Consider the following 24,210-nt stretch of genomic DNA (forward strand, 5'->3'; position numbering starts at 1 on the left):
ACATTTCGAAATGTAGATGTATAGGATAATATTGGGTACGTATAATTTCACTGAATGTTATAATACTCTGTGTGTAGACTTTGGGCCATTCACACCTGTGCAGGTTTTCATCTCTGCAGCATGCATACTATTTTTAACATTTCATAACCTTGAGGGTTTTAACCAAAATTTACTATACAGGCTGCACCTTTTTAGTTGTTACTGTGGTTAAGTACTTTAGAGCTCTTTTTCAAGCAGAAACCCACCTTTAATTTTTTTCTTCCTTTTTATCTCTCAAAGGAAGTGAAACAGCACACTTATCTACTTTATGCAAGTGATGCATTGACAATGTTAACGATGCTGATGAATATGGAAGTTAACAATGCATATTTTACAGCTTTTGTGCATATTTCAAGAGATTGTGCATGCTGCTATGCAAACTTGTGTTTTCCCTTGCATAACTATGAAAAATCTGTATATTTTACATTTATTTTATGCAGTGATGTGACAGTGGATTTCATAAATGTCTGTGTATCTTGAAGGAAACAGGAAATAGTCACATAACAAAATTAAGCAAGTTAGGATGTGAAATATCAAGCACCAAATTTTGTATGCTAAGTATTTCCTGTTTCTATTATCTGCATTTTCAACTTTGTCATTTTCACATGTGGAAAATAGGGCATATTACAGTGTTTATTATTGCAGGCAATGTTTCAGGTCTTAACAATAGTTTACTTGGAATAGGATATCATAAATACCATAAGAGACTAATATGTAGACACATAATTTAAATATCAATTCAGATCGTTTGGTAGAAGACATTGTGTAACAAGATTGTTAGCAGTCTTGCCTTTGGTGTGACTTGTCTCAGGTTCAATCCCCAGTGAGAACTCCAAAATTTTGGTGTTGACCCAGTATCGTGAAGACCATTTGGGAACTATTTGTTAATAATAATAGTGATCTGTGGCCACAAAGCCTGGAAACAAGAGGCGATGGAACTTGGTGTACTGACCGCATGTCACCCATTGCAAAGCTGTTAGGTAGATCCTGATCCTCAAAGGGTATTGTGCCACTGGTGAAGAACCCAGGTGGGTTTGAAAATTTGTGTACTTATTAGTACTGCTGATTTGATACCACTTTAAACTGATACCCATACTGATAACTAGAGCCCGGAAGTTCAGGCATTTATTTTCGTTAAAATAGGCAGGCAAAAAGGCATTTATAATGTGGAAAATAGGCACTAAAAATGAAAAAAAAAGGCAAAATAAAGCTAAGAAAGGAACATTTGGAAGTCACTTACTTTTATCTATAATCTCTGGCAAAATGTTAAAATCTACATTGGGAAGAGCATTTCAATTTTCTCCGTCTTGATTACACATAACTACAAGCTGTTTTCTTAAGTTCTCAACATTCATTGATAGTCGTCTGTCAGAGAGAATGTTTTTCATAATAGAAAATGATGTTTCTACTTCGACAGAAGTTATTGGAGCATACATAAAACAAGCTAATGTAGCTGGACTCATTTTGGTAACATAATTTTCACCTTTTAGAATATCACAAATTGTTTTCAATTGTTTCAAGTCCTTATTTGCACTCACTACACGTTTGCACTTTTCCGCAACAGCTGACCCCTTTTCTCCTGGCACTTCGATCATCTGCTGCATAGATTCCTCGAAGATTTTCATGGATGCTACAAGAGTCTCACCTCTTTTTTCTAGCTTTGTAATTGTCTCTGGCAATGCACAATAATGTGCAAAAATAAACGACAGTTCATTCTTCAGTTCTGAATAGTACAGGAGTTTTTCACTTCACGAATTAAAGCCGCTTCATTTTCTGGAAGAGCATCGATCACCTCACTGATTTTTTCAAGGTTGTTATCATAATATAGGTATAGCTGCTGATATCCAGGTTCCCCATCTTGTCAAGACTGGTTGCGGAGGTAAACTAAGCTCAGGTGCAACTTCTTGAAATTTTCGGGTTCGAGAGGAAGATTTCAGAAATATCTTCTTTGTGTTCGAAATCAACCTCTCCACACCAGCAGTCAATCATACACTAGGAAATGTTAACCAAAAGGCAATATCCTAACTGAGCATGAAATACTTTTTTCTCACACTTTTCTCCTTCAGCAATGTTGAAACATGCGTGAGTTCAATATTACTTAAGTAAAGCGAAAATTATTCACATAATAAATGGAAGAAAAATAAATGCCAACATATTTTTTTAAAAAATGGCCAAATTTCATTGAAAAAGGCAAAAAAATGCATTATAATTAAAAATAGGCAGTGGGGTCCCTAATAGGCAAAATAGGCAAAATGAAAAGGCTTCTAAAACATTTGAAACAACATAAAAAATGTATATCCGGAAAATTTTTATCAATATATGCAGTAGATAAAAAGAGGCATTTTGCCAAACTTCCGGGCTCTACTGATAACTCTTACCTATTCCTACCAATTCTGATGCTTGGAAACTGTAATACAGTAAAAACCTCGTTAATCCGGACCCCGATAAGCCAGACTTCACGTAATCTGGACAGGCAAAAGGCAAGAAAGAAAAAAAGCAAGGTTTGAAATGTGGCTAGAAGTCAACAAGAGAACTTCCCAAAGAAAAGGCAGTCAACCACTGATGAAATTCTGTTTCTCACAGACTTTGTACTGTACTGTATAGTGTATTGAGGCCTATGCCATTTAAATAAACCATAATAATCATGTTTTGTTGCTATAAATGGAGTTTTAATGCACTTTCTACTGCTCTTTTAGGTTATTTCAGTTAATCTGGACTTTTGTTAAACTGGTCAACTTATCCCCCCATTAGTCTGGATTAACGAGGTTTTACCGTAGTTAAAAGTTGTTGAAAACAATTATTAATACTAGTGTGTAAGTATTGCAATTCAATTATATGCATCAATTTGCAAAGTTTTGCTTTAAATAATTCACGAATTACTGTATTTGCTGCCGTATAAGACTCACTTTTTCCTTTAAAAATAGGTGTGAAAAACAGGGTGCATACTAATTTTTTTGATTACCTTGATTTCTGGAAATTTTCTCTGTTCCAAGTTAAGACAATTTCTTTCTGCTTGTTTGTGGTGTGTATGTGACGAGGAAGATTAAAATGTATTATTTCATAGTTAGATTAGGTAAGTTATTTGTTGAGAGTAGACTTACATATTAATTTATGTTTGAAATATAATACTGTAAATTAATTATAAATTCAGTGATAAAGCTTTTTCCTAAGAAATGTGTACAATGTATGCCAACGTGTCTTATACGCAGGCAAATACAGTACATCGGATAAAATAGCTGTTTTGTAAGCAGAAAATCCATTTTTTTCATACAAAATTGGTGGAAAATAATAATAAACTTCAAATTTTGCATATTTTCTATAATAATTAGACTGCAAGAGCATCACACAGCTTTTTTGCTGACCCTGTGAAAGACTGCAATGCTAAAAATGTATTGGTGTGTATCAGTAAATAAATTCTAACCAAAGGTTTCTGATACTGAGGCCAGTGGTAACATCCGATACTGATATCAGGTCACCACTAGTTATTAACTTTTTATACTATTTTTGATGCTGATGAGATGTGGCATAAAGTTGATTTTTTTTTTTTCTAAATTGTGGTGATTAATTTCATGATTCGAGTATCAATGATATAGAGAAATAGTAGAGAAGTACGGGAAACGTTTGATAGTTGGACTGGGGATATCCAGGAAGCTGGAATTAAATTCAGTGCAGAGTCTTAAGTGATAATACCAAGAAAGGGGGCTGGAACATTCCAAAAATACAGCTGAGAAGAGAAGCATTTATGGTTGATGAAAGATTCAAATATCTGGGCAGCATAAATGGGATTCTATCCAAGTGTTGGGAGATTGACGTGGTACAAGAGTGTGTTTGAATCGAATACTGGCCAATTGCTGGGAATGATTTTGCATTCGTGGTTGGCATCCCTGCTCTGAAGGTTACAAGGAAACGCTTGCTCGAATTCTTATGTCGGTTGCTGTGCCACAGCTGATGTGAACGAACATAGTTGCAGTGCCAAGGAAGGGCTAGTGATGTACTGTAATGTAAGGTAAAGTTCCCAAGGATGTTATACTGCTGACCTCCATGATAGTGTGGTTAGCACAGCACGCTACGACTATTGTTTCCAGGTTCGAATCCCAGCCTGGGCATGGGTGTTATTTACGAGTGCCACTTCATTAATTTCACCAAATCATCACTCATCCTCACCTTTGCAATTCCACATTGATGAAAAGTGTTCATATGCATATGAGCATTGCAGAATATTGATGCAGATAAGGTTCGGATGCATGACATATTCCCCCGTCCCAAATGTATTATTGTCTCTCCCTCCTAGAGGAAAGTATGCTATAGATTAGGGTGTAGAGTTTTCTTTAGTTCGCAACAGACTTTCCACAAAATTTAGTGAAATCCTGGTGATATACAAACAAACACATCAAGAAGCAAGATCTACCTAGTATAGAACAACAATGCTGAAGATTGAGTAACCGTAAAAGGTAAGGAGCTCTGTATTCATGCATACCATTTATCGTTTTATGTTTGTATTCCTGGTGTATATGTTACTTTTTGTTTTTCCAACAGTGGGGCCATGTGTCTGCAGCAGATATACCAAAGGTCAGAGCTAGAGCACGTCCTACAAATCCTTTGCCTACGAGAGCAGAACAGTTGAAATCTTTGCAGACAGAGATGTTCGATGTGCTCGTTATTGGAGGGGGAGCCACTGGCAGTGGTTGTGCTCTGGATGCCGCTACTCGAGGTACTTTTTCATTTTGTTACAGTGTATCGTCTAAGTTTCATAATGGAGAATGATTAAGTGCTTTTGAGATTACTCACCATATGAGTTCTGGAGTAGATTCAAACAATCCAGAGCCAAGACTAGAACAAAGTTGAAAGTTTGGAAACTTTTCCTTCCATATCTCTCACCTAGTCAACAACTTGAGTGAAATCTTTATCATGTAAAGTTGCCAGAGAAAGAATCCTTTTTTTAATAGCTGAAGTACTTGCCACTAGTTCAATATTACTACAGTCAGGAGTAAATTCCTGCTGTTTGGATAAAAAATGTGGCGTATTTTTGGGCCAATACGGTACTTATGCAGATCTGTCAGTATGTGTATCTGAGAGTGCCATTTTAAATTTCAGTCTGGGTGGGGCTTCTTTATCCGACATTTCATCATATACTTGTTTGTTTGTATGAGAAAACCATGGAACACAGAACTAATAAATGAGATTACCCCAGTTTACCCAATAATGTTCAAATGTAATGATCAAGTTAAGTAGAACGCAAATCCAAATAGTGTTTTAACTTCACAGTGCTTGGTTTCATTGCTTGTGAGGTGCTGTCATAGATCTTGCTTGGTTGTGTGTTTTAATGAAACTGTACAGCATACAGTAATTATAATACATGACCAAAATGAATTCTGAGAGGTGACTGCAGGTGCAAGGCACTCAAATATCAAGATCTAAGATCCTGGGAACTCTAGCTTGACATATTTCACCCATACTTGTAATAGTTGGTTTGTGTTTGAAGCATCTGTTTTTGTTTCATTACAATTTGGACTGAATCTTTGAAATATAGGAACACACATATGTATTTGTTCTAATATTTATTTTATGTTGTACAGTAATTGAATTAAGTGATTGACAGTTTGACCACTATTACCTTTGCAATTGGCTGTACATCCTCTTCTAAAGAGGCTAAGAATAGTTTGATTGTGACACTTACATAGGGTGTGTTTTATTTTTTCTTAGAAGTGAAACATTTATTCCACAGGGCTGAAAACCGCACTTGTGGAGCTGGATGACTTTTCTTCTGGAACAAGTAGTAGAAGTACAAAGCTAATTCATGGTGGAGTTCGCTACCTTCAGAAAGCTATAATGAACTTTGATTTTGAGCAATACAGAATGGTTAAAGAGGCATTGCATGAACGAGCAAACCTTCTAGCTAGTGCTCCTCATCTGTCTCATCCTCTTCCCATCATGTTGCCAGTTTACACGTGAGTACCTTGTCCTTTTATTTTCTTGGTTTGGAATACTACTGTAGTTTTTCCTTAACACCATTCTACTGACTTTCTGTTACTACAAGCACTTTAACACCTTTTTGACTGTAATTTCTGAGGATCAGACATTCTCTTCATCATAAATTTATTTTTACTCTAAGTCAAGTGACAGAAGTTTTATGTGCATAAAGGAAAATTATGTTTATTTGTTTAACCTTGATTTCATTTTAAAATGTTGAGTATATTTGAGTCTGTGGGAAATATGAGTGTTTGTATTTTCAGATGAATTAGACATGCTTGGCATGCGCATACACGTATGTGTGACTTCGTATGTATGAGTGTGTGTGTGTGTCTGTCTGTGTGTAAGTAACTACATGGATGCGCAATTATTTATAAACATCCACAATATGTTGAGTAGTTGTAAGGATAAACACAATAAAAAATCAACTTGAAGAGCACTGTAACATTTCTTTCCAGAATAAGACACTGGTTGTCTGTATTGGTGTGTGTGTAGTGCATACATACATACATACATATATATATATATACAGTGGTCAGAAGTAGCGAGCTACTTGTAGCGTCGCTACTGTAGCTAGCTACAAAATTTCTAGCTGTAGCTGTAGCGACGCTACATTTTGAAAATTGTAGTTGTAGCGGTAGCGAAGCTACAAAATTCCTGTAGTTGTAGCGAAAATTTCGCTACAGCTACATTTTTTCTCAGCATTTTGAGGTGAATTTTGAATGTGGCAACAGCGTCAGAAAAAAATCGACAATAACCCTTAATTTTGCAGGAGGTTCATAAAGACAGTTTATTACATGGAGGTACAGATTATCTAGATTGTAGATTATATATATCTGTGTAATTTAATTAATTAGTAGCTGAATAATTCAGATATCCAGATAACTAACTGACATATATGAATATATTCCTGCTAACAGCTACGTCTTTTTAGCTGCATCGCTATTTTGGGGAGAAACATGCCTTGTTTGCTGCACCACTGGAAAAAAGTGCCTCGTTTGTGTCACCCCCGGAACAAATCCTGTTGATATCCATGGTGTAAGAGACACCAAAATGTCATTAATTGCTGTGTAAGACACAACTTGCAGTGCAAAAATGAGTGATGGATTTTCCACTGCACTGACAAGGAAATAGTGCCAGCAATAAATGGCTCAGTACGGTAACAGCATTGATCATCGTCAGTATATAGGATCTCACCAGCAGGAAATTATTGTTACAAGAATCATAGAATTTCTGGAATTACAATTATTTTCGCGATAGTATTTGTTCTCAAATTTTAAAATTACAATATGTTTAGAACAGTCAGGTTTACACGACAGTTTCCTCAATAATTTTATCATATTGCAAAAAGTATGTACGAGTTATTGACTTTCCTACAGAAACGACAATTTTCTTTAGTTAATATGTATACATAGTTTTCAAATTTATGTATTTCTCCTACTTTTGCGTCACTTTTCTGTAACTTTTGCTAATCATGACATCATCATCATCCCTTGCCATTTCCTGCCTCTGGCTGGGTCAACATATAAGTCAAGCCTCTCCATTTTTTCAGGTCTTCCACCTCTCCTCTCTTTGCACGGTGTTGCAATCTTGTCCTCTTCTCCTAACACTCCACTATCTGCTCTTTCCATCGACATCTTGGTCTCCCCCTTGGCCTTATTCCCACTCCTTGTGAATTGTAAGCTCTTACTGGTAGTCTTTCTGCATCCATCCTCTTCATGTGTCTGAACCATCTCATCTGTGCCTGATCTATCCTGTCCTGATGCTTCACCACACTCACTGTCTGTCGAATCTCCTCATTCCTTATTCTATCCCTTCTAGTCTTCCTCAAAATACTCCTTAAAAATTTAATCTCCACTGCCTGCAACTTTTTTTTTGTCTCTCTCTGTCATTGTCCAAGTCTCTGCTCCATACGCAATTATTGGCACATAGTATGTGTTATATATTACCTTCTTGCATTTCATAGGTATATCCCTGTTCCATATTAATCTTCGAACGCTTTGATATAGTCCACCACCCATTTGTCCTCTTCTGTTTACCTCCTCATCTATTCTTCCACTTCTGTCAATCATGACAATGAGGATGAATGGTTTATTTAATTATTCTCTTATCTATAGTCACTTTCTACCTTTCATGGAGGAGCAGGAGGATCCCATCCTCCCAACTTGGCGTCTTTCCTAGTTTTTGTTTTGAGTCCATTTTATGCATAGATAACCTGATCGAGACTGGATCCTAACCACTATGTGCCTTCCCTGGGAATCGAACCTGAGGCCCTTTTGTAGTCAAAGGGCTTCAGGTACTTTTCATTCAAAATGCTGTCTTCATATCAGTCTATAAAAAATGAAATATTTATTCTCAAGAAAAATATGTTGATGTGAACATACGCAAATACGTAATCCTACCAAATTTGATTTGTGTATAGTTGTAATCATTAATTTGGGTAACACTCTAATTGCAATATTCATATATCAAATATGAATTGAGATGCCACTTGCATAGGTATGGTATTCTCAAAACTATAGTAAAAATAAGTAACTGAAGTAACACTGCTATCAAAATTATTGAATGACTGGAATCATGATAAAAAAATAACAGAATCTATTTACCAGTAGTAGGAGATTTTTAATACCCATATGGTTGTTTTTATTTTTTTATGCAGAAGTAGCACAAAAAGTAGCGAAGTAGCGAGTAGCGATCAGGAGTAGCGTAGCGAGCTACTTTTTGGTAAATGTAGCTGTAGATGTAGCGAAGCTACATTTTGGAAGAGTAGCTGTAGCTGTAGCGAAGCTACTTTTAAAATGTAGCGTTCTGATCATTGTATGTATGTATGTATGTATGTATGTATGTATGTATGTATGTATGTATATATATACCGTGCATCCATTTCGATCTGCAGCCGAGAGATCGGGAGAAGCGTGGCGGGCGGCGCTGACGGAGATGCCGACATTTGCGGCCTGTAATGCCTGCTTATTTTTATAGACATATGGAGACATTTATATAAATATTGCAAAACGAGCACTAACCTGTGTTATAACATGCAAAAGTTCTTCTGTAATTCATCCAAGTTCTGCTCTTATATACACAAATAAATACGCTATAGAAACGATGTTAAGAGCCACAGATAATAAAACATTTTAATCATAGTTTTGACCAGTAACGTCCTGTTTAAGTTTATATCCTTGAAAGAGTTTTGTGGCCATGGGAATCGTTTGGAGGTTTCGAATGTGCAACACTGTATCAGGATTACACTGTAGACGAAACCGATAAAAGTGAATGGTTTTCGTGAGCTTCCTTGCAATCCGAATTATCCGAGCTCGAGTTTTTTGTTCCTTCGCGACTAGATGAAGACAGAGTTGTAAATATAGTGGCGAGCAATGTAAACCAAGAGCGTGTTAATTTCTTACTGTGCGCAAGAGTCTTATTCTTGGTTACTTGCAGTTACTTGTTTGTGTTATTGTAGTGTGTATGTGTGACGTGTCAGTGAGACGATTGGAATGCCAGCCGCAAGGTTCACGTTAGAACAAAGATTTTTTATGTATGACACGTACGTGAAAACAAACTCGTGTCGAGACGTGTGTAGGTAATTTGTACAGAAATTCCCATGCGTTTCAACTCCACACAGAGATACGGTTAGACATCTTGTCCTTAAATTACGAGAAACTGTATCGTTAAATTTTAAAACACCTAAGCAAAAACGACGGATTCTTACCGAAGCAAAACTCGATGATATTGGTGCAGCGTTAGAACGTTCTCCAAACAAACCTCTACGCCGTGTTTCACAAGAGGTGGGCGTGTCAAAATCATCGGCACATATAGTCACTAAGCTACTAAAATTAAAACCATACTCTTATAACACAGGTTAGTGCTCGTTTTGCAATATTTATATAAATGTCTGCATATGTCCATAAAAATAAGCGGGCATTTCAGGCCGCAAATGTCGGCATGTCCGTCAGCGCCGCCCGCCATGCTTCTCCCGATCTCTCGGCTGCAGATCGAAATGGACGCACGGTATATATATATATATATATATATATATATATATATATATATATATATATATATATATATATATATAAACACACACACACACACACACACACACACACACACACACACACACACACACACACACACACACACACACACACACACACACACACACACACACACACACACACACACACACACACACACACACACACACACACACACACACACACACACACACACACACACACACACACACACACACACACACACACACACACACACACACACACACACACACACACACACACACACACACACACACACACACACACACACACACACACACACACACACACACACACACACACACACACACACACACACACACACACACACACACACACACACACACACACACACACACACACACACACACACACACACACACACACACACACACACACACACACACACACACACACACACACACACACACACACACACACACACACACACACACACACACACACACACACACACACACACACACACACACACACACACACACACACACACACACACACACACACACACACACACACACACACACACACACACACACACACACACACACACAGTGTGTCCGTAAAGTCATGGTGCACTTTTGACCGGTCACAGGAAAGCAACAAAACAAGATAGAAATGTGAAATCTTCACCAAATAAAAGGACAACTCTCCAAGTTTCCGTACTATGATGTGCAAGCGTGTGCGCACACAGGTGATGACGCAACACCACGAACTGCGCAGCAGCGGATCTGCCCTCGCCCACGCCAGTCTAGATGTGGACTGTACAGAAGCACTTCGTTGTACACGCGACGATATTTACATTACACTTTGCTCACGGATTCGAACTTCGCAAGCCACAGAACACACTGGACTTGCCTCTGTACCGTCCATATCTCAACTGGCGTGGGCGAGGGCTGATCCGCTGCTGCGCAGTTCGTGGTGTTGCGTCATCACCTGTGTGCGCACACGCTTGCGCATCATAGTACGGAAACTTGGAGAGTTTTCCTTTTATTTGGTGAAGATTTCACATTTCTATCTTGTTTTGTTGCTTTCCTGTGACCGGTCAAAAGTGCACCATGACTTTACGGACACACTGTGTGTGTATATATATATATATATAAATCAAATAAGGTAAAAGGAAACACTCACCGGACAGTAGGAAAATTCAAAATTTTCGCCTATTTATAGCATCATCGGTGTGAGAAGAAACAGAAGACGGAACCGGAAGTTGGGGTCCTGCAGAGTTGCCAGGTCCCCATTGAAGAAGAAGCGGTGCGTAGAACGAAAAAAACACTGTTTCATCACCAGGCTCGTCGTAAACTGTGAGTGTGTAGGATGAGTTGGGAGGGAGGGCAGGAGGGTGGGTGAGGGTTGGGCATTACTGGGTGGCCTTGTTCAGGCCAGGTGGAGTGGTTGCACTCATGGCCGATATATAGGCCCTCTCCCATCTTTTGCGAACAGAGGTGTTGACTGGTTGGGGTAGGAGGTGGATGATCGCTACCCGGAAGCAGTCGTTGAAACTGATGTTGTGGTGGTTGGTGTGGACGGCGACAGTGAAGTCCAGGTTGTGGGTGGAGGAGCGGTGGTTATTGATGCGGAGGTTGAGGGCCGTTGATGTTTCCCCCAGGTAAAAATCACCACAGATGTTGCAGGTGAGGATGTAGATAAGGTTTGAGGCATGGCAGGTCCCTTTGGGATGGAGGGTAAATTTGCCAGTGGCCGTGTGCACCTGGAGGGTGTGAGAAGTGATGAGGATGGGGCAGGTCTTGCACCTGGGTCAGTTGCATTTATGGGCAGGGGGGTGTTGGATGTGTGGTGAAGGAGTGTTGTGGACCAGGATGTTTTGGAGGTTAGGGGGGCGTTTGAAAACCACCCTGGGTTTGTCGGGAAATATGTTTTTGGTTTCGGGATCACTGTGGAGGATTGGGAGAAGAGAGTGCAGTGTGTGCCTGATTTTGTTGAGGTGGGGATGATATTGGGTGATGAGTGCAGGTGGGTTGGTGGCAGCAGGTTTCTTGGTGGTAGTGGTATGTGAGGCAGCTCGTGATATTTGCTTGGTGACCAGGATGGAGGGATATCCACGGTTAACCAGGGCCTGGTGTAGGCGGAGGTTATAATTCTGGCGGGAGGTGGGTGAAGTGTTCAGGCGCTGTCCCCTGAGGGCCAGAGAGAATGGAATTGCTTTCTTGGTGTGGAACGGGTGGGAGCTGGAGAAGTGTAGGTATTGCATGTGGTTGGTGGGTTTTATGTGGATGGAGGTAGTCAGGTGTCCTCCCTCGATGTGCACGTCCACATCCAGGAAGGTGATCTGGTTGGGGGAGTGTGTCCAGGTGAATTTTAGGGAACGGAAGTGGTTAAGTTGGTCCAGGAAGGCTGACAAGGATGGTTCTCCATGTGTCCAGAGCATGAAGATGTCGTCGATGAAGCGGAGCCAGAGGAGGGGTTGGAGGGGTTGGGTAGCCAAAAACTCTTGCTCAAGTTGGCCCATGAAGAGGTTTGCATAGGATGGGGCCATTCTGGTACCCATGGCTGTACCTCGGATCTGTAGGAAATTTTGGTTTTCAAAGGTGAAGTTGTTACAAGTGAGGACAAGGTGGGCTAGGTGGGTCAGGAAGTTGGTGCTGGGGTTGTGAGGTTTGGGTCTGCTATTGAGATAGAATTCTATGGAGCGGAGGCCATGGGAGTGAGGTATGTTGGTGTAGAGGGAAGTGACATTAATGGTGGCAAGGATGGTATTTGGGGGCAATGGTGGGAGGGTGCTGATTTTCTGGAGGAAGTGGTTGGTGTCACGGAGGTAGGAGGGCAGAGCTTTCACAAGAGGCTGGAGATGGGAGTCAACAAAGGCTGAGATTCGTTCTGTAGGTGAGTTATAGCTGGACACAATGGGTCTGCCAGGGTTGCCAGGTTTGTGGATTTTGGGCAATAGATAGAAGGTGGGGGTGCGGGGATTGTCGGGTATTAACATGGCAGTGGTACGAGCTGTTAGGCCTTCAGGTGGGCCGCGGGTGTGGATGAAGTCCCGGATTTTGGTGAGGTGTTCGGCGGATAGGTCAACTGTGGTGGGTTTGTAGGTGGAGGGGTCAGCCAGCTGGCGGTTGGCTTCCGCCAGGTAGTCTTGAGAGTTCAAGACCACCGTGGTGGACCCCTTGTCAGCTGGGAGGATTTTGATGTTGTGGTTGTTGCGGAGGTCTCTGAGAGCTTTCTGTTGGGGGGGATTGAGGTTAGGTTGGTTGTGAAAGTTATTTAAGAATGAGCTGTCAGAGGTGGTGGAAATGAGGGCAGTGATGTATCTTTCCAAGGGGTGGTTGGTGGGCAGGGGGGGTGGATCTTGGGAGGGGGGGGGCTAAATTGGAGGAGGCTCGGGTGGGTTTCACTGGTAGTAGTTTGGAGTGAGGGATTTTTGGCCCAGAAATGTTGCCATCGGAGGCTGCGAGCAAATGTGTGTATGTCAAAAAGTAGGCGGAATTGGTTGGGGGGAGTTGTGGGGGAGAAGGTGAGGCCTTTGGATAAAACAGCTATTTCATCAGTGCTCAGTTTATGGCTGGATAAATTGAGTACAGTCTGGTTGTTTTTGAGTGGGTTAGGGTCATTGGTGGTCATGGATCTGGTAGGGGTGGGTTGGTCCGTGGACTGGTTGTTTCCCAAGGTGCGATGTATGGGAGTGCAGTTTTGGTTTTCAGGGGGGTCTGTGGTGGTGTGGGAGGGGTGGGCAATGGTAGAGGGGGTCGGGTAATAGCGGGCATGTTGGTGTGGGACTGAAATTGGGCGGCAGTGGAAGGGGAAGGGTGCAGCCAGTCTGAAAAGCTTGACGGCAGAGATTGGAGAGTTTTTGGAGGTGTTTAGTGTTAAGATCACTGGCAATGGAATGGGCTGTGTGCCAGAAGGAGTCTATTTTGTGATGGTGGTTACCTGGGGTCAGCAACAGGATTTTGGTAAGGGATTGAATAGAAATGGACAGTTCTCGGGCGCGATTTAGCTGGGATCGGTACATGGCGTGGGTCAGTTCAATAGCGAAATTTCTCGCTAGTGGGAAAATCGTGGGTTTTATGCTTGGGGGCATGGCGGAAAACGGCAGTTTGGGTGTGAGGCTTTTGGGTGTTAGGCCTAATATCAAACATGAGTGCAGGAAGCGTGCATGGGACGTAGCTTTGGTGTAGGAAACAATAAGAGATCGCAGGCGGTTCAGTTGATAGGAGTTATACGTGAAAGGATTCATACCAAAAGTGGATAATAATGGATAAAAGCAAGGAGGGCCAAAAGGGCTAAGTAAAAATCAAATAAGGTAAAAGGAAACACTCACCGGACATGGCCTCCGCTCCATAGAATTCTATCTCAATAGCAGACCCAAACCTCACAACCCCAGCACCAACTTCCTGACCCACCTAGCCCACCTTGTCCTCACTTGTAACAACTTCACCTTTGAAAACCAAAATTTCCTACAGATCTGAGGTACAGCCATGGGTACCAGAATGGCCCCATCCTATGCAAACCTCTTCATGGGCCAACTTGAGCAAGAGTTTTTGCCTACCCAACCCCTCCAACCCCTCCTCTGGCTCCGCTTCATCGACGACATCTTCATGCTCTGGACACATGGAGAACCATCCTTGTCAGCCTTCCTGGACCAACTTAACCACTTCTGTTCCCTAAAATTCACCTGGACACACTCCCCCAACCAGATCACCTTCCTGGATGTGGACGTGCACATCGAGGGAGGACACCTGACTACCTCCATCCACATAAAACCCACCAACCACATGCAATACCTACACTTCTCCAGCTCCCACCCGTTCCACACCAAGAAAGCAATTCCATTCTCTCTGGCCCTCAGGGGACAGCGCCTGAACACTTCACCCACCTCCCGCCAGAATTATAACCTCCGCCTACACCAGGCCCTGGTTAACCGTGGATATCCCTCCATCCTGGTCACCAAGCAAATATCACGAGCTGCCTCACATACCACTACCACCAAGAAACCTGCTGCCACCAACCCACCTGCACTCATCACCCAATATCATCCCCACCTCAACAAAATCAGGCACACACTGCACTCTCTTCTCCCAATCCTCCACAGTGATCCTGAAACCAAAAACATATTTCCCGACAAACCCAGGGTGGTTTTCAAACGCCCCCCCTAACCTCCAAAACATCCTGGTCCACAACACTCCTTCACCACACATCCAACACCCCCCTGCCCATAAATGCAACCGACCCAGGTGCAAGACCTGCCCCATCCTCATCACTTCTCACACCCTCCAGGTGCACACGGCCACTGGCAAATTTACCCTCCATCCCAAAGGGACCTGCCATGCCTCAAACCTTATCTACATCCTCACCTGCAACATCTGTGGTGATTTTTACCTGGGGGAAACATCAACGGCCCTCAACCTCCGCATCAATAACCACCGCTCCTCCACCCACAACCTGGACTTCACTGTCGCCGTCCACACCAACCACCACAACATCAGTTTCAACGACTGCTTCCGGGTAGCGATCATCCACCTCCTACCCCAACCAGCCAACACCTCTGTTCGCAAAAGATGGGAGAGGGCCTATATATCGGCCATGAGTGCAACCACTCCACCTGGCCTGAACAAGGCCACCCAGTAATGCCCAACCCTCACCCACCCTCCTGCCCTCCCTCCCAACTCATCCTACACACTCACAGTTTACGACGAGCCTGGTGACGAAACAGTGTTTTTTTCGTTCTACGCACCGCTTCTTCTTCAATGGGGACCTGGCAACTCTGCAGGACCCCAACTTCCGGTTCCGTCTTCTGTTTCTTCTCACACAGATGATGCTATAAATTAGCGAAAATTTTGAATTTTCCTACTGTCCGGTGAGTGTTTCCTTTTACCTTATTTGATTTTTACTTAGCCCTTTTGGCCCTCCTTGCTTTTATCCATTATATATATATATATATATATATATATATTAATTCTGTTCAGTGTCTCTTGCATTGTCAAATATTGTACAAATATGAAAAATTTGCCAGTTACTCATACCAGTTTTAGTAGCCCTCTTATATATTTTTTTAATGTACATTAAAATATTCGATGTAGCAGACTCTAATGACAAATGAAATATCTCTGCCAAAGAAATAATGTATCAATATTCCTTTTATGCACTTTTTCCTTCAAGCTCTTTTTTTGACTTACATATATATAACAAATCTCCAAATAAGAACTTCAACCTCTGCCATTATGCTGTATGAAAAAATGACTTAGTGTAAATTTTATAAGTATTTTATACTAGTTTTTTTTTAGCTGCTTCAAAGTATTGATTTTTGTTTTCTTGCTGTTTCTTTACATGAAACTGATCTTTCGTAATTAACAGTGTGGGTATATTCCAATTCTTCTACTTTCAGGTGGTGGCAAATACCATACTATTGGGTAGGAATCAAGGTGTACGATCTTGTAGCTGGATCAAAATGTGTTAAAAGTTCATACTTCCTTTCCAAAGACAATGCCTTAGAATTGTTTCCAATGTTGAGAAAAGATAAACTTTGTGGTGCTCTAGTTTACTATGATGGTTTGTATTAGTGTTTGTATTTCTTCTGCATGAATATGTTATTCTCAGTTGTAATGTTGGAAATATTTATCAGTTTGAGTGTTTATCACAGTCGTGTCATGAACATATTTGGAAGTAGAGTCCTACTATTTCTTGGATTGTATTCGATTACATCTAATCATCATTTATCCTCATTGTTGCAATTAGCCAGAAGTAGCTGAAGAACAAAGTAAGAAAAAATTGGTTGGTTGATTTGGTGTTTGAAGTCCACTTTATGCACAGTAAGGCTAATCGGGACTGGACCTACAGTTTAAAGTGGGATCCGAACCACTATGTGCCTCCACCAGGTATTGAACCTGGGACCCCTTGATTACAAGGCGGTGACGCTACCACTGCACCATCGGGGAGGCCCAAAGTAAGAGAAGAAAACATGTATCATTCCTGAAATAATTTGCCAATAGGGAGCCGTGATTTGCATCATGTTCCAGTGTTATGATTGAACATGAACAGAAACAACACATTTCATTGTAATATGTCTTTGATGGTGGTATTTTAATCATTAATGGTTGACACTTGCAAGAACTTGCTTGCTTCCTTCAAGGTTCACATACACTTTGTAATTAAACTTTTTTGGTTGTACCACATTCAGTCAAATGGATATGTTCTCAACATTTTAGTACCATTAGCATGCAATGTAATTAGACATTATCCATTGTCTGGACTGTAGGTCCAACAGCGTAGAGTAGTTGGTTAATAACCAGGGACGTAGCTAGGTAGATCAGTTTGGGGGGGCCCAAACGTAAGATTTTTTCTATCAAACTATTATAAATTAACAAACTATTTATTCACCATATAGGCCTATACTGTATACATACATTATATATGTATGTGTGTGTGTATATATATATAGTCTTGGAAAGTAAGGGAGCAAGGGCCTCCTCGGTGGCGCATGGTAGCATCGTCGCTTTGTAATCAAGGGGTTCCAGGTTCGATACCCGGTGGATGCTCATAGTGGTTCAGATCCCACTTTACACTGTAGAACCAGTCCCGATTAGCCTTACTGTGTATAAAGTGGACTTATAACACCAACTCAATAAATCAATAAATTGGAAAGGAACATCATTTTCTTTTGTAGCTCCCAACAGTCTACGGATATACTCTCGCGAAATCCACAGCCATTATTCGGGAGACTAAATACAGAATGAACTCATTAGCTTAATGGCTGATACACCAAGAACAATGTTATTAGTCTTTAGATTTGTAAATTTGCTGGAAGAAAATTGAGAACTAGATAAAACGCTTTTCCGTGGTTTTAGATATAAAGTGCTGCAACCAGGTTTACAAGTATTGACACCAGTGCAAATATGAAATTTGTGCGTAATGAGTTCAAGCTAGGCATCTCATGTATACAGTTCATACTGGAATCGAATGCGGTATCTCTTAGTTCAAGGCGACCGCGTTAAGCCCAGTCCGGAATTCGAACAAGAATCCCTGGCATCGTAATGCACCTTGTTAACCACTGCACAACAAATAGAAACAGAAAATGCTTGATAAGTTATTTGGTTCTCCATAACTCATGATTATATTATATAACAATTATTCGCTGTATGACTAGGGATTTATTATATTTGTATGTCTAGCCAACCTAGCCCCGCATTTGCAGGTGGAGGCTAAATGAAGAAAAATCACAGAAAGTCAGAAAGATATACAAATTTTGTAATATAATACTTATAGAGCATGCAGACGGCTGTAAAAACAACTGTTACTTACCTAGTTTCCTTCCTTAATTGAAACGTGGTTTATTCTTCATAATACATGAGATCAACCACCCTGGGAGTCGAACCCAGGATCTTGTGAGGTAATCAGACTCTCTTTTAGAATGCCAATATGTTGGATATTTGGTCGATCAGTCGATCCTGATCCATTGTTTCCAGAGGAAGACTATGTGGCAGCTTCTCATTCGACATTTTACTCGCGATGTAGGAAAGCGAGATCATAAACACTTTGTGATGCTATCTTCTCACGTTTACAGAAATTTACACTGCTCGGACCACAAATCCTACTTCAAACTATCTGACAGATATCAACTGTCCACCAAATCAACAGATGAACCGACCGCTTCGATGTTTCTCCGAATTTTCAGAAAGTGGCCTTTCCCTCCTTTGCAGGTCAGGTCATTAGCAGGAGGGTTTAGTGCATGTGAGAAAAACTCCTACGTCATTCATTCCCACGCCGAAAAAGGGACAAGCAATAGAATTCTGTTCTTGGAATTTGAAACGCATGGGGATATCTTTTCTGAACTATAAAATAATTAACACAGAAAGTTCTAGCCACCCGTAGCTAAATCTTCCTGTTTGTGTCGTCCTTTTGGCGCCCATGGTGCCAGTGCAGGGCCAGATGAAGGGAAAGTGCGGTTTTGGGGGATCCTGGATCTGGTGTGAAGCAGGGAGGAAAAGTGCATTTTCAATAGGTCTCAGACTTCCCTGACCGGGGCGGACCACAAAACCATTAACTGCATCCCCTCCCAATACATCTGTTTGTGTTCAGCCAGCAAGAAACAGGGAAATAGGAAAAAATTCCTTGCTTGGGTTCGTGCTACTGAAAATTGAAGAAGTGTTTCAAACTGCAAGAAAAATTTACTGAAGAATTATTTTGCAATATTTGTCATCAAAGTAAATTTTCCAGCAAATACAGAACAGTTTCCCAGGGCCACGTGGACGTTTACCGGGGCCAGTGCCCCCGCATGCCCCCCCTTAACGACGTCCCTGTTAATAACCCATGGTGCAACAAACTGTGAGGGCCGGGCCTACCTACAGCCTGCCAGCCCTATTCCACCTGCCAAGCTCGGAGATCATCCAAACAGTTACGGGGTGACATGTGGTCAGCACAACAAACCCCCAGTCGTCGTCGTAAGTTTCTGTGTTACGTGACAGGGTTATGCTACTTATTCGTAGCATCCCAGTTTCCTAACAGTAGTGGGTGTCCACCAGTCCCGTACACATGTGGAAATCTCAGAAGAAAAGTTGTTACGCTTCCCCCAGGAGACTCGAAACTGCATGCGTCCCATAGCTGGAGTCCAAAGCATGACACCTTTAGACCATATGGTCAAGGTGCCTGACGGAGTAGTTGGTTAGGGTACTGTATTTGTAGTAAAATCACAGGTCATGTCGTAAGTTTGACCCCCATCACTGGGTGACAAAATGACATTTGTTCACCTGAAGAAGAGAGAAACGTTGTGTTGGAACAAGAATAATTGGATAATGTCCTCTAAAGGTTGCATTCTGAGATGGACATGTTTTAATTAACTAGCATAGGACTTAGATATAAATAAAACCTAGTTCAGCATTTTTCAGTTACCCCACACCCCCTATATGCCTTCATGGCGTGGTGCTATGTACAGGGGAACACTTTACTTTTCTTTACTTTACTTCAGCATTTTTCTAGAGGCAAGAAAGTTATTTAAGAAATGTTATTAATTTCTGTCAAAACTTATTAATTTAAATTTGTGTGTTCTGTGTGTGTCATTGCGTGACTAGATATGCCGTAAGAAACGAACTTTGCTGGAGGCACACGATTGTCAACCTCTCTTTCTTCTACATAGTAAATCCTAGGCTGCATTCTTTCAGGCTAACAAGACTCTGACGCTGGACCAACAGTCAGGAGATTCCCCTGTGTAGGGTGTATGTTGTGTCGTCCATTTGTGTTTGTGATTGTCCCTTCATCATCATAGCAGTTAGCAGACAAGCAATGAGACACTAAACCACATCAATCAGTTACATGAATAGGTGATTAACATGGCTTTACTTTTCAGAGTTTGTGCTGGTAAGGTTTTTCTAAAATTTCTGAATTTCATTAAAATATGGATTAGGCTAATGAAACAAAAATTAAATTGAATGTACCTGTAATAGTCAATAAGCATATAAAATAGATGCCATCACACACAATGCATTTTATTAATGCACTAAGAGGAAAACCTTTGTGTGCATGTGTTGATAGGTAGGTTGGTAGGTGCTTGGAGAGATTTTGGTGTCTATTCCACTGTTGTTGCCTTCTCATCCTTGGCACCAATAGTTAATCAGGCTGTAAGAATTCTTGCACAGTGTAAGTACAAGAGGAGTTTCATGCAGTATGGGAGGCTCAGTATCAACCTCTCGTGTAGATTAGCAACAAAATTGATGCATGTGTCCCCTCTTCTTATTCAAGGACAACACAATGATGCCAGGATGAACTTAGCAATAGCCCTATCTGCTACAAGACATGGGGCAACAGTAGCAAATCATGTGAGTGTAGTTAACTTGCTAAAAGAGACACGCGAGGATGGAAGGTGGGTGGTTTGCGGTGCACGGATGAGGGATGAACTAACAGGAAAAGAGTGGGACGTTCGCTCCAAATGTGTAATCAATGCTACTGGTCCTTTCACGGACTCAATACGGAAGATGGATGAACCTTCCGTTAAGGAAATATGCTGCCCAAGCTCGGGAGTACACGTAGTTCTTCCTGGCTATTACAGGTAAGGTGATTCTGTTTTGAAAAGTTTTGTAAACCTTGTATGACAGATCATAAGTTCTCAAGTCGAAAATGTTGTATAAGAAAAAAATAATGCTGTACAAATTACAACTTTGACAGCGATGTAAAGAAAAGCCATATTGGCAATCGCATTGTATAAAACAGAGTAATAGCAGTGTGGAGATATTCTGTGGCTTAGCTTAATTGAATCCGTGGTTGTACATTTTTTGTGATGCATGTCAATCGGATTGTTTTCTAATAAATTTCAAGGATGTTTGCATGTGAAAGGTTAATAAAAACCTGAAATTACTAACCCCGGACTTGTTTTTAACATTTGGCATGAGTAAGCGTATGTGGTTTAAGCCTGAAAGGTAAAAATCTCAGTAAGGAAGTTGGTCCCCTGCGATTCTCCAGCTGCAAGTAGTGCTACGAGGATGGATAGGCGGTCACACTTGAAATTATAAGAAAACAGCTGTTCAACTATATTAATGTAATTTGTCCTTTAGAAATTGATGTATTTATTAAAATAATCATATTCAATTTGAAGAAGGAAATAATATTTTTAAATTGAATTTTATAAAGAAATTCTGATGTTTGGTTTGACATACTTAAAAAAAAATCTCTTCTTTTTCTTCTCAGACTTAATGTCCTGGGTAAGGACGGTTTGAAATATTGTGTTAAATCCAGAAATACCTCTGAAAGAAAGTGAAAAAAATCACTTGCTCTTACCTTTACACTAATGACCACCAAAAATTGCATTCCTTGTTATTAAATTATAACTCCGCACTTTTAAGATAATTCAAAGAGATCCAAAATTCCCTCCTGAGGAAAAAAGAAAAAAGAAGTGACGTATGTTCATTACTTGTTACTTGGTAAAAATAATTGAGTTACAGTAAAGAAAATACTTCCAAAGACTAATGTAGTGGGGAGGCGAAGTGTGTTTGTTTTTGCTTCACGGTTTGTAATTGTGTTTTGCACTGCATGTGTTACATGAGAATTCCCTTCCTTTAGCCCCGAACAAATGGGTCTTCTGGATCCAGCCACATCAGATGGAAGAGTTATTTTCTTCCTGCCCTGGGAAAAGCATACAATTGCAGGCACAACAGATTCTCCATGTGAAGTGACACACCATCCATCACCCACTGAAGATGAAATTCAGTTTATCCTGGAGGAAGTCCAAAATTACCTGAACACCGATGTTGAAGGTAAGTTCATGAATAATTCCTTATTTTTTTTTGAAAGCTCATTATTATTATGTCATATCAATGTAATAACATATTATTGTTAATGAATTTTTTGCAACATCTTTCATTCACCCAGTGTTCAAGTCCCGGTGGAGGCACAGAGTGGTTTGAATCCCACTTTGCACTGTAGGTCCAGTCCCGATTAGCCTTACTGTGGATAAAGTGGACTTAAAACACCAAATCAATCAATCAATCTCAATTCATTCACCCAGCCTTGACATAGGTGTTCTTTGTGACTGTCTCATCATCAATATCATCACTCATCCAATTGCAAGTAATTTTACTGATCTGGTATATCTATAAGGAGCCTGTAATTTAGTGCAGAATTCTGCCAATTTTGTTATTTTTGAAATGAATATAAATATATATCCTGGACCTGTAAAGTAAATCTCTAAATATTCTGTTCCTTTTTGTAAGTTACATGTATTAATTAAAGATGTGAATGTTCATATTCTTCATTGAGCATTTATATCAGATTGGTAAATTATTGGCTGTCTGTATCAATAATTTTTATATCAGTATTTTATTAGCAAACAATTCATATTGGTCCATTTCCAATTTACCGTGACTGTTTTCGCAATTTATCAAAATTTAATTTGTAAGAACACAAGATTCTGTAGAGTTTGAAAATACTTCAGTAACAAATCTTTGTTTTCCAGTACGAAGAGGTGATGTTTTATCAGCTTGGAGTGGTATTAGGCCTTTAGTATCCGACCCCAACAAAGCTGATACTCAGTCTTTAGCTAGGAATCACATCATCCATGTCAGTGGTAGTCACCTGGTCACAATCGCAGGAGGGAAGTGGACTACTTACAGAGCCATGGCTCAGGAGACTATTGACACTGCAATTAATGGTAAGAAAGAAAGAGATGCATATCTTACACTTTGTTTTAATATAATTCAAAATAATTATTTGATTCACTAGGACAAATCTTTGATACAATTGAAACATTGTGTGAGTAATTTATGTTTACTTGCTTGATTTGAGTACTGGATTCAGGATCAGGATTCCAGTGTTCTGGAAAACCTGTAGAAGTCAGTGAAAAAGAAAGGTCAAGGCATTTCGTAAAAAGAATAAAAGAACTAGGAAAAGCCATAAAATATTATATATGGTTGTTGTAACCACACTGAATATAAATTTTTCATAATAATTTTAAACCCAAATTTGATGGAACAGACATTTGTAAGTAAAAAAGAAATACTAAAAATATGATGTTCTTCTGACTGGACCCTTTGGTTTCATATTTTCACTCAAAAAAGTAAATACTGTGAACGGAGTTAAAGCAAGAGAATGGACAGAAATTTATTTGGTAATACCTGAAAAAAATTGGGAATTTATGATACGAGGGTAAGTAAAAATTATCTACACTTTTCACCATAACTTTCTTTAGGTTGGCCACGCTGTCCACAGCTCTCGCATGCTGATAAGTGGTACTCTTGTGGTTACGTGGCCGAGGTTTCATATTATTCACTCCATTTTTCTTTCTTTTATAACATGTAAACATGGCCGTGCTGCTGGTAATGTGCACCAAGGGAAAACAGAGATCAGTGATCTGAAGCTTGTCGTGGACGATTTCGCACACAGAACCACGACTAATAGTGGCGTGCCCAGAATTTTCGAAAGGGGAAGGTGGTTATGTACACTTATTTTAGTAGTCCGTCCTCATTTTGCCATCTTACCCTGCCATTGATGTTCTTTTTGTTTAAGAATACTGGGCCAAAGGGGAGGGGTTATAACCCCCCCCCCCCCTCAGGCATGCCACTGATGACAAATTTGCAGAGAGCATGCCACCTCATCGGCTGCCACCCTGTGACTCATCTGTTCGTCAGAATCATCTCTTGAGCTTGTTGAATCTTCCCATTAGTGGTGGAGGTTGATGGGCGTCCTG

General features: G+C 40.5%; 1 protein-coding gene across 4 annotated transcripts in view; it reads left to right on the forward strand.

Annotated features, from left to right (window-relative positions):
• The window catches only part of Gpo1 (glycerophosphate oxidase 1), a 61,953-nt gene that overhangs the window by 20,039 nt on the left and 17,704 nt on the right, over nucleotides 1-24,210 (forward strand). For all 4 annotated transcript variants that reach the window (XR_014443592.1, XM_083139203.1, XM_083139202.1 and 1 more), the window contains 6 exons: nucleotides 4,576-4,750; nucleotides 5,765-5,987; nucleotides 16,429-16,592; nucleotides 20,775-21,081; nucleotides 22,089-22,282; nucleotides 22,981-23,175. Coding sequence is in view for 3 of the 4 variants with exons in the window: in XM_083139203.1 (XP_082995329.1) it covers nucleotides 4,576-4,750; nucleotides 5,765-5,987; nucleotides 16,429-16,592; nucleotides 20,775-21,081; nucleotides 22,089-22,282; nucleotides 22,981-23,175 (1,258 nt within the window). In the remaining variant the exon portion in view is untranslated. The remainder of the gene's footprint in view (nucleotides 1-4,575; nucleotides 4,751-5,764; nucleotides 5,988-16,428; nucleotides 16,593-20,774; nucleotides 21,082-22,088; nucleotides 22,283-22,980; nucleotides 23,176-24,210) is intronic.

This window comes from Lepisma saccharinum, chromosome 17 (genome assembly GCF_977018435.1).
Source record: "Lepisma saccharinum chromosome 17, izLepSacc3.1, whole genome shotgun sequence".
NCBI lineage: Eukaryota > Metazoa > Arthropoda > Insecta > Zygentoma > Lepismatidae > Lepisma > Lepisma saccharinum.